The 11,730-nt window shown below is 40.2% G+C and overlaps 1 protein-coding gene across 1 annotated transcript in view; it reads right to left on the bottom strand.

Moving 5' to 3' along the window:
* Positions 1-8,678, bottom strand: part of ENTPD5 (ectonucleoside triphosphate diphosphohydrolase 5 (inactive)) — a 33,655-nt gene extending 24,977 nt beyond the window's left edge. The window contains exons 1-3 of the mRNA XM_007941376.2: positions 8,399-8,678; positions 7,474-7,553; positions 5,205-5,348 (exon numbers count right to left, since the gene is read on the bottom strand). Coding sequence (XP_007939567.1) covers positions 5,205-5,348; positions 7,474-7,553; positions 8,399-8,615 — 441 coding nt within the window. The 5' untranslated portion in view covers positions 8,616-8,678. The remainder of the gene's footprint in view (positions 1-5,204; positions 5,349-7,473; positions 7,554-8,398) is intronic.
* Between the last annotated feature and the right edge of the window lie 3,052 nt (positions 8,679-11,730).

The raw sequence follows: 11,730 nt of genomic DNA, 5'->3' as shown, positions 1-11,730 counted from the left end.
AATATTATTATTATTCAAATTTATGCACCAACCACCAAAGCCAAAGATGAGGAAATTGAAGATTTTTATCAACTTCTGCAGTCTGAAATCAACCGAATATGCAATCAAGATGTGTTAATTATCATTGGTGAATGGAATGCAAAAGTTGGAAACAAAGAAGAATCACTGGTAGTTGGAAAATCTGGTCTTGGTGATAGAAATGGCACTGGAGATCACATTATAGAATTTTGCAAGACCAATGACTTATCTATTGCAACTACCTTTTCTCAACAACACAAACGGTGGCTATACATGTGGACTTTGTCAGACGGAGTACACAAGAATCAGATTGACTACATCTGTGGCAAGAAGCAATGGAGAAAGAAGCTCAATATCTTCAGCCAAAACAAGGTCAGAAGCTGATTATGGAACAGACCATCCATTGCTCATGTATAAGTTCAAGCTGAAACTGAAGACAACTAAAACGACTCATGTGAGCCAAAATATGATCTTGATTATATCCCTCCTAAATATAGAGACCATATAAAGAATAGATTTGATGCATTAAACACCAATGACCGAAAACCAGAAGAATTGTGGGATGGCATCAAGAACATCATCCATGAAACAAAAGGTCATTAAAAAGACAGGAAAGGAAGAAAAGAGCAAAGTGGATGTCAGAGGAGATTCTAAAACTTGCCCTAGAATGGAGAGTAGCAAAAGTAAATGAGAGAATCAACAGGATAAAAGAGCTGACCAAAAGATTTCAAAAAGCAGCTCCAGAAGACAAAATCAATTATTATAATGAAATGTGCCAAGAGCTGGAGTTAGAAAACCAAAAGGGAAGAACACGCTCGGCATTTCTCAAGCTGAAAAAACTAAGGAAAAAATTTAAGCCTCGGATTGCAATACTGAAAGATTCCATGGGCAATATGTCAAATGATGCAGTAAACATCAAAAGAAGATGGGTGGAATACACAGAGTTCCTGTACCAAAAAGAATTGGTAGATGATCATCCATTTCAGGAGGTAGCATATGATCAAGAACCAATGGTTCTGAAGGAAGAAGTCAAAGCTGCACTGAAGGAATTGGTGGTTTAAAATCACGAAGGGAGTGAGCCAGTGTTGTATCCTTTCATCATACTTACTCAACTTGTATGCTGAGCAAATAATCCAAGAAGCTGTACTATAAGAGGGAGCTCTGGTGGCATAGTACCTAAGACGTGTGACTGGAAACCAGAAGGCTGGTGCTTCAAACCCACCAGCCATTCCTTGGAAGGAAGGTTGGGCAATCTACTTCTGTAGTAATACTGCCTTGGAAACCCACGGAGGGATCACTATGAGTCGGCTCTGACTCCACGGCTGTGGGTTTGGTTTGCTTTGGACTATATGAAGAAGAATGTGGCATCAGGATTGGAGGAAGGCTTAATAACAACCTGTGATACGCAGATGACACAACTTTGCTTGCTGAAAATGAGGATGTCTTAGAGCACTTACTGATGAAAATTAAAGATTACAGTCTACAGTATGGATTACAACTCAACAAACAAAAATCCTCACAACTGTACCAATAAGCAGCATCATGATAGATGAGAAAACATTGAAGCTGTTAAAAACTTCCTATTACTTGGTTCTACAATCAATGCCAATGGAAGCAGCAGTCAAGAGATCACAAGACGTGTTGCACTGGGCACATCTGTTGCAAAAGACCTCTTTCAAGTGCTGAGGAGCAAAGATGTCTCCTTGAAGACTAGGATGTGCCTAACCCAAGCCATGGCATTTTCAATCGCCTCATATGCATGTGAGAGCTGGACAATGAATAAGGAAGATCGAAGAAGAGTTGATACTTTTGAATTGTGGTGCTGGCGAAGAATGCTAAGAGTACAATGGACTGCTAAAAGGACTAGCAGCTCTGTCCTGGAAGAACTGCAGCTGGAATGCTCCTTGGAAGTGAGAATGGCTGGCCTTTGTCTTACCTACTTTGGTCATGCTGTCAGAAGGGAGCATTCTCTGGAGAAGGATGTCATACTTGGTAAAGTGGAGGATTAACGAAAGAAGGGAAGGCTCTCAATGAGATGGATAGACACAGTGGCTGCAGCTATGGGCTCAGGTATAGTAGGGATAGTGAGGCTGGCACAGGACTGGGCAGTGTTTTGTTCTGTTGTACATAAGGTTGCTATGAGTCAGAGACAACTTGACAGCACATAACAACAACATGAAACAGAATGTGGATGAACTTCTGTATGGAAAATGAATTTGCTCTGTAAACTTTTACCCAAATCACAAAAATTAAAAAAAAAAAAAAAAAGACTCTAGAGACTCCAGTTCTGGTCCCCATACCTGTGGATGTGGTCCTGTTTGGGAATAGAGTTTTTATTTTCTTATGTTAGTAGGTCATATCAGAGTCAACTGGGTCCTAAACCTAATCACTTCTGAGTTATTAAAAAGAACAGAATAGACACAGACACACACACACACACACAAGTGGAAGACAGATGCTATGTGAAGACCTGTCTACAAGCAAAGGAATGCCAATTGCCAGCAGACACCAGAAACTAGGAGTGAAGCCCACAGGAAGAATCTGAGTCTACACAAATGAAACCATGACTTAGTCTTTTAGTCTCTGGAACTGTGAGAAAATAAATTTCTGTTCTTGAAAGCCCAAAAAAAAAAATTAAAAAAGGAGTGTACAGACCCCAGGTCTAGACTTCTGTAATCCTATTCTAGGAGATGGGAATGAAGATCTAGCAAAGATGCTCTTAACTATAAATATAGGGAATGATATGGGTGTCTTATCTCATTTTCATATGATTATCATGGGGGTGGGAGAATGAAGGAGTCTCCAAATAGGAATAGGAGGAATTCTAGTCTGTGGGCTTTTCTCATTACTGATTTTGGACAAAAACACCACACAGTGACCTCTGGACCCTGTTTCAACCAAGAAAATCAGTCAAGCTATCTATAAACAGCTTTTAAGGAGAAGATAGATAAGCAAACAGGAATAAAAGTACAGAAAGCTCTGCTCTTGCCACCTCCACATCTCCTCCACCTGTCAGTTTATTCTCAACACAAAAGCCAGGATGGTACTGTTAAAACAGATATCAGATCAACTCTCTGACCAACTTAAAACCTTTTGGTGGCTTCTTTCTTAGAATAAAATCCAAAGCCCTTTGAAGCCCTACATGATAAATTCTACCCTACCCCACACCTCTCTGCATGTGAAAGCTGGACAACGAATAAGGAAGACCACAGAAGAATCAATGCATTTGAATTGTGGTGCTGGCAAAGAATATTGAATATACCATGGACTGCCAGAAGAATGAAAAAAATCTGTCTTGGAAGAAGTACAGCCAGAGGGCTCCTTAGAAGTCAGAATGTCTCTTACATGTTGGTCACATTATCAGCAGGGACCAGTCCCTGGAGTCTATCTGCTTGGTAGCGAGGTCAGCAAAAAAGGGGAAGGCCCTCAATGAGTGGATGCAACAATGGGCTAAAGCATGGCAACAATTGTGATGATGGCAAGGACTGGGCAGTGTTTCCTTCTGTTGTACACAACGTTGCTGTAAGTCAAAACTGACTCGATGGCACCTAACAACAGCTAAAACACTTCTCTGACCTCATCTCCTACTTCCCTCCCATCATTCACTCATGCCAGGCACACTGACCCTCTGAATGTTGTTACAGGTGCCATTAAGTTGATTCCCATTCACAGCGACCCAATAGGACAAAGTGGAACTGCCTTGACAGGGTTTCCTGGCTGTAAGCTTTATGGCAGCAGATCAGCAGGTCTTTTCTCCCCTAGAGCCACTGGTGGGTTGGATTAGTAGCTGAGCACTTAACCATTACTTCTTAAACACACCAAGCACATTTTTGTTTTAGGGCCTTGCATGTGTGGTTTCTTTAGGTTGGACTACTCTTCTCATGTATGGGCTGTATAGCTTGCTTCCTTACGCTCTTCAGATCTCTCTTGAATCAAATGCTTCACCTTATCAATGAGATTCTTCCTGACCATGATATTTAAAATAACATCTACCCTCTATCACTACCAGCATTCCCTCACTGCCTTACTCATCTTTATTTTTCTCCATAGCATCTACTGGCACCTGACATATTTTATATTTACTTATTTATTTTCTGCTCCCCCCAACTACAATGTAGTTGGCTCCATATGGGGTGGGACTGTTTTACTTTTGTCTCCTGCTGTGTATATCCCTAGTATCCACACCAGCATATAGCCCACAGCAAGCACTCCTATGTTGAACAAATGAGAAGTCAAGATTTTGATTATCATGCACATATGCCAGGCAGCTTGTCCTTGGACAAGGTACTTAATTGCTCTATGATGATGGTCAAAGAAAATGAGTAAATCAGCAAACCTGTAATACAATATCATTTTTATGGTGATTTTTTTCTTATAATGAGATTCCACCTATAAATATTCCTCACAATTTGAATCTTATTAGTTGTATGTTTATAGCCTAATACATACATACAGTAGACCTTTAAATATGAATTAAATTTTAAAAAACTTTTTGTAAACTTTCTATCTGCATAAGGGAGTTGAAAAAACCTTCAAAAATCTTTCAAACTTTAAAATTCCATGATTATTCTCAAAAACATTATGCTAAGTGACAAAAGCCAGACACACACAAAAAAGAATACAAACTGTATGACTCTATTTATATGAAATGTAAGAATAAGCAAAACTAATCTGTGGTAACAGAAAGCAGACTGGTTTCAGGGGTAGGGCAAAGGAAACTGTATCTGTCCATACTCATTGAATTGGATACTCTAAATGGGTACATTTTAGTGTTTGTACACTATACTCCATAAAGTTAATTAAAAGCAATTATATGATTCAGGTTTAACAAGTTAAGAGATTTAAGGATATTATGGGTAGGAAGTACTTTAAACGTCTTTAGAAAAAGAAGTAGATCACCCCATCTTCCTTCTGCGGAGCAGCTGGTGGGTATGAACCACTGACCTTCTGGATAGCAGACAATTGCCTTATCTACCATGCCATCAGAGCTCCTACAAATTCAAGAGTAATATTTAAAAATGTAAAGTAACTAGCTACGATGAGAGCCCATGGTAACCTTATTACTTTAGTAATGGTGGAATACTGAGGGTAGGAGTCCCAGTACAAATGGCTAAAAACCTGGAACAAAATATTCCCAGAGGAAAAAAGAGAGAATTATGCAAGACACAGAAGATTTTAAAAATTACCTCAAAGAGCAAAGCCTGGGCTTTGTGTTCCGGCAGTAAGCGCAGTCCTGCTGTCGCCTTCAGGACCACTGGGGTCCTTTTCCAGTGACTTCGGGGGACTGAGTCTTTGGCCACCTCTAAGAGTCCTTGAACAGTCTCAGCACCCTTCAAAAGAGACAGCCTACTCATCCAGTGAATAGTCCACTTAGTGACACTAGTCTATCTCCCCAACACGTCTTATGGGAGCAATAGGAGTACGGTGGTGCCAACCCCCCTCTCTGCTGTGCAGGAGCAGAAACCAGAAAAGCAGGCTACTCTGAACAAAATTAACTTCATTCTGATGAAGTCATAATAAAAACTATTCTTTTAAAGTTCAGTCATTTTAACTGATTATTTTGTGTTTCACATAAATTAGCCTTAGGTTAGAAAGGTAGGTAGAGTGAAGGAAAAATAGGGTATAGAGTTGGAAGACTTGCTTGTTATTCTGGGCCCTTACATAGGTCACTTGTCCTTCCTGGGCTTGGTTTCCTCAGCTATGAGATGGACGATATCCCTCATACTAGCAGACAACTATTGTGTTCATTAGGTGAGGCAATTGTGTGTAGTTGCCACACAAATGCTAGTTGTAGGCGTTAGTACGCTACTCTTTTTATGTCCTCCATAAGGACAGAACACGTTAGATTTGTTCTTGCATCATCGGTACGTACATGCATGGCACACAGCAAATGTTTAATTTAAGAATTGGGGAAAGACAATTTTAAACCCACTATTTCCTAAGGCAATGTCTCTTATAACAACATGTCTCTTAATCATCATTATTAGCAACCACAACACAACTGTCTTCTCTAAATGACAAATCACTTTCTGATAATGTAGCTGCTTCCAACAGTGCCTAATTTTCTAGCCCATTTACCATTTGTTATGGACTGAGTCATATTCTCCAAAAATTTGAGCTGTAAATCCCAACCTCTATGCCTATGGTTATAATCCCATTTGGGAATAGGTTGTCTTTGTTATGTTAATGAGCAGGATTAGTGTAGGGAGCTCTGGTAGCATAGTGGCTAAGACACTTGCCTGCTAACCAGACGGCTGGTGGTTCAAACCCACCAGCCACTCCTCAGAAGGAAGGTTGGGCAATCCTACTTCCATAGTGATACTGCCTCGGAAACCCAAGGAGGGGTCACTATGAGTCGGGTTTGACTCAACGGCACATAACAACAACAACAACAAGTGTAGGGTACATTTTGAGTCAACCTCTTTTGAGACAGATGCAACAAGCAAGCAGAGATACAATGGAGATCTCCAAGGAACTAGGAAGCAGAAGCTGAAGGGACAATGACTTTCCTGAGGAACCAACATGAAAGAAAGCCTTCCCCTAGAGCAAAGCCCTGAATTCAGACTTCTAGCCTCCCAAAACATGAGAAAATGTCTGTCTGTTAAAGCCAGCACGTGTGGTTTCTGTTACAGCAGCACTAGAGAACTAAGATGCCATCTCATGATGAGAAAACAAACTTTTTAGTTCTTTAAGCTCAAGCCATTTTTAACATCCGGCTTTCTTTTGGTTAATGATTACGCTTGTGACACTGAATAATACCTTATGTCTATTAACAAAGTTCAACATTCTGCCTTACTGTATTTTACTTCAATGTTGCCTGTCACACACAAGTGCAGAATGTTACCGGTAATCAAATGTGGTAAAGAATCATTACAAAACTCTCCATTCATCTTCTATTACCAAAGGTTTTGTCATTGTGGGTTCTTGCCTAATTTGTAAAGTACAGGCGAGCTTCTATACTTGTATTAGGGCATACAGAAATGGAATTCACTATGTCTGTTGTTGCTGTCACTAGGTGCCATCGAGTCCATTTTGACTCATAACAACCCTATGCACAACAGAATGAAACACTGCCTGGTGACTGGATCTACAGCCTCTCAACTGCCATGTTTATACCTCATATCCTACAGAACTATATGTTATCTTCTGCATTTATATTAATCAATGTAGTTCATGGCTTCCACTCAAAATCTTAAATGATAAATACACAGAGAGTAAAAACATGATGTTATTTTTGCATGACCAGAATTTATTTTCTAGCCTCCTTCCACCTAAATTCCAGTGAGCCTGGATATAAAATTACTCTTATCCATGAGATTAGCTGAGGATAGAAAGCTGATCTCACACAGGACCAGTTATCAGTGAACAGCATGAGACACTTAACTGCAGTGGTGTGGCAAAGTTATCAAAGCACTGAGAATCTAAATGCTAAAAGTTTAATCATAAGAAACTCACCTGCTTTGGTTGATCTACAAAAGCAGAAAGTCCTGGCTTCACAGAATCAAAAATTTCCCCTTCCAGAATTGGAGGCTGTCCTATAGAAACACAGAATAGAAGAGAAAGGGCTGATTACAGAAAGTTAGGCTGCTTCTCATACTGGGCTCTGTAAATCTTTATACAATTTACTAGATTAGCCTACTATTCCCTCAAGCTATTTCATGCTATCTGATCCTTGAGGAATGTTTTGCAAGAGTATCAGAGGAGGGGGAATAGTGGTATTAGGCAACCCTTGAGAGTCCCTCTGCCATTTATTTCTCTGGTGAACATCTAGCTCCTACTCTTTTTCCCAGGCTCTACACATAACCTGAGGAGGGGGGGAACCTCTGAAAATTAAGAAAAAGTTCATTGACCTCAGGGTCCTCTCATCCACTTCTCCAAGGACAGAGAAACTTTCAAGTGATCCTTCCCAAGACCACTCCCAAGCTTTGAGCCTGAGACTCAATATTCAGGAGTTCTGATGGCACAGTGCCTAAGGCATTTGACTGCTAACCAGAAGGCTGGCAGTTCAAACCCACCGGCCACTCCTCGAAAGAAAGGTTGGGCAATCTACTTCCATAGTGATACTGCCTTGGAAACCCAAGGAGGGTCACCACGAGTCAGATCTGACTCCATAGCAGTGAGTTTTGGTTTTTTTTCTGGAACATCAACTACCTTTAGAGAAGAGATTATAGGTATAATCTTTGGACATGTGGGTTTTGGACTACAGGCAGCACAGGTCTTAATTTCACATCAAAGTTATTCAAATGTATTCAGTGATAGTCCAAAGCATTCTCTGAAGAAAGACATTCACTAGCCATGAGATTCCATAACTCACACCACAAACTCTCAGCACATCTGTTTCTGGGAGGAGATGCTACAGCGTGGGTTTACAGAGACTCACCTGGTATTTTCTGCACAAAAGTGTAAACATGAATTCGAGTTCCTGTGCTCCCTGCATCAAACATAATTCCATACAAGGTGCCAGTACTGACATTGATGGGGCACATGGAAGACAGAAAGACACCCTCAAACCAAGTCGGCTGGTCTCTGTGGAAGACAGTGCTGCAAACACAGGATACCATCAGCATGAAGAAGGCTGCATACCAGGAAGTGGCCATTCTCTCTCCAAGATGTGGTAAGTCTGGGCTTTTGTTGCAGAAGTAGCACTGCTCACACACCTAAAGTGGCTTATAGGACAAACACACACAAGGTAAGATTAACTGGCCTTTTTGTTTCCACCTGTAAGAAAAGAAATACCCACCAGAAATCCCACCCCTGTCTCCAAGGTGTTCCTTCTCTGTTTCTAATAACCAGCATAGCAAACTAAATAAGGATTACAAAGGCTCTTAGCACCTTTCCTGAAGGGTATTTCATTTCAAAAGGAAGTAAGGGTTTAAAATATATTTTCCCACACTTTGCTTTTTATAATAGGGTGCTTCTCATGTACTCAAAGGCTCTCTGCCATCCTGCTCTTATTGTTGTGTCTAATGTATTTCTTCTTTACATTTTGGCAATTTCGTCTTTGGATCATAAACTAATTTTCTCTTTCTCTCTCTCTGCCTTCTTTTTGGTTGATAAAAAGCTTCAGTTTCTGAAATAAAGTTATAAAGTTACTAAAGAATTACAAACTTCCTCTCATTGGAGTGTTCATGGCCTTCAAAAACCAGACCATTGACTGCTGGCCTGTGATCCAACAATATTGCCAGTAGCTTGTACATACAACCACATTTTAAGGAAATCAACCAAGTTAATTTTAAAACACTTATATACACCATTAGGGTTTTTAAAACATCCTTCACAGATTTCAAGCCATGTCATCTCTATAAAACTTAGGGCAGGTGGCCAAATTAAGATTAAAGAGGTTCAAAGACTTGCTGAAAGTCATAAGGAGATCAGTGGTAAAATCAAGATCAGAGATTCTAGACTTTCGCCAAGTTTTTTCCTTGATACCAAAATGCCTCCTGTGGGTCAACTTACTGCCCATATTTCTTAATGTGTCCTTAGCAGAGACAAAAACTCAGTGTGCCCAGCATTGTCTTCCTTGTATGTGTACACTATGGTAGGTTGGATATAAATGCTGCTTAAAATCTAAAGTAAGGCTACGTGGAACACAGCAAAGAGCGCACAAAGTCTAGGGACAGACACCCTGGATTTCAGTCCTCGCACCTCTACTTATTAGGCAGTTACATACTCTTGAACAAGTCCTTTAGGCTTTCTGAGACTCTATTTCTTCATCTGTAAAACGGGAAAAAGATCACCTACTTTACCTACTTTTCATGCTTATATGGAAAATCAATGCATTAGTCAAACAATAAGGAACTCTGATGATATACTGGGTAAGGCATTTGGCTGCTAACCCGAAGGCCAGTGGTTTAAACTCATCAGCTGCTCCATGGGAAGAAGATGAAGCATTCTTCTTAAGGAGCTCTGGTGGTGTAGGGGATAAGGCACTTGACTGCTAACTGGAAAGTCAGTGGTTCAAACCCACCAGCTGCTATGCAGAAGGAAGATGGGGATGATCCACCCAATGCAGGTTGCTATGAGTCAGAATTGACTCGATGGCAGTGACTGAGTCAAACATTACGTAATGTCTCTTAGTGTTTTTCCATGACTGAGGTTGTAGAAAGTGGCAGAACAGATTTGTCAATAAAACAAAGAGAAATAATTTTTAAAATGTATAGCTTCTCATTTTTTTTTTTTTTTTTTTTTTGCATCACTCTGCAATGAAGCCACTATATATAGTGAGTATGGATGTACTTAAAGCCAGAGATAAAAACATTTGGTAGTGTTCAGTGGAATGATGTAATCTATTCTACTCAGGTGCTTTAGTTGTAACTTTTTCTTTTTTCCTGCAGGGACATTCAATGAGAAAAAATTTAAGTGATTCTTGTTTTGGTGATTTAGATCAGGCTGATGCCTATGATCTCATCTGGAAAGGAGACCTGGAGTTCTTCAAGGTCATTTCTCAACCTCAGCTGACATTTGGGGCTGGATGATTCTATGTCATAGGGCTGTCTTGCACATGGAAGGATGTTAGTCTCCAGGCCACTACCCATTAGGTACCTCCCTAGCAAGTATGACAACCAAAAATGTTTCCAGGCATTGCCTAATGTTACCTGGAAAGTAAAATTACCCCCAGCTGAGAACCTCTATTCTAGGCTATCTTAAAATTTAATGCTTAATTGCCCTTTAAAAGGAGCTCTTGTGGTGTAGTAGGTAAGGCATTTGGTTGCTAACCCAAAGGCTGGTGGTTTGAACCTACCAGCTGCTCCATGAAAGAAAGATAAGGTGGTCTGTTTCTGTAAACATTTACAGCCTTGGAAACCCAAAGGGGGTCACTATAAGTCAGAATTGACTTAATGGCAGCGAGCTCGGTTTGTTTGTTTGTTTATTTGTTTTAATTGCCCTTTATGTAGGTTGCTCAAAACAGTTCTAGGTCTTCTGATCCAGCTTTCATCTCCCAACTTCCTATGTAAGTCATAGTTACTGTTAAGCAATGAGATCTAACTCCAAAGCTCCCATTTCCCAGACCCATTATCTCAAGCAAACACTCAGTGTAGTTGGAGTACAGATCTATGATTTTCAACTTTTCTCAAGTTTGTTGATCTCCTAGGTTCTATAAAAATGCCTCCTTTATCACAGTGATATATAGCTCTGGTAGCATAGTGCCTCAAGCACTTGACTGCTAACCAGAAGGCTGGCAGTTCAAACCCACCAGCCACTCCTCAGAAGGAAGGTTGGGCAATCTATTTCTGTAGTGATGCTGCCTCGGAAACCCAAGGAGGGGTTGCTGTATGTCAGGTCCAATTCGATGGCACATAACAACAACAACATATCACATAAAATAAAGTTAATTGCACTTGGAACTTAAAAATATTTCAAAGAACTAGAGTTGTTCTGAGGTACTACAAAGCCAGAGTTAGACCCATCAATTTGAATGCTATTCAAAAGGCTGAACTTCTGTCCTGTAGTTAAGAATGAGAAGTATTGGCTATCAAAGGAACAAACAGCATTGCTTAACTTTTGAAATCTGAAACAAAGGAAACTTCATCTCAGGAAATCAATCCCTGAAATGGGGCAGTTGCATGACCAGATTCATACTCACATCTTAACTCACTCGCTCTGGCTAGTTCTTTTATAGCAAACAGGTTGGCCAGGGAGATCAACAACTTTATTGGATTCTCCAAGTAATAAAGGACCCTTATTTGTCCAGAGCTCAAACCATATCGAACA

Source organism: Orycteropus afer, unplaced genomic scaffold (genome assembly GCF_000298275.1).
Source record: "Orycteropus afer afer isolate SDZICR_OR568_19922 unplaced genomic scaffold, OryAfe1.0 scaffold00079, whole genome shotgun sequence".
NCBI classification, from domain to species: domain Eukaryota; kingdom Metazoa; phylum Chordata; class Mammalia; order Tubulidentata; family Orycteropodidae; genus Orycteropus; species Orycteropus afer.
This window is presented reverse-complemented; position numbering and strand designations above follow the sequence as displayed.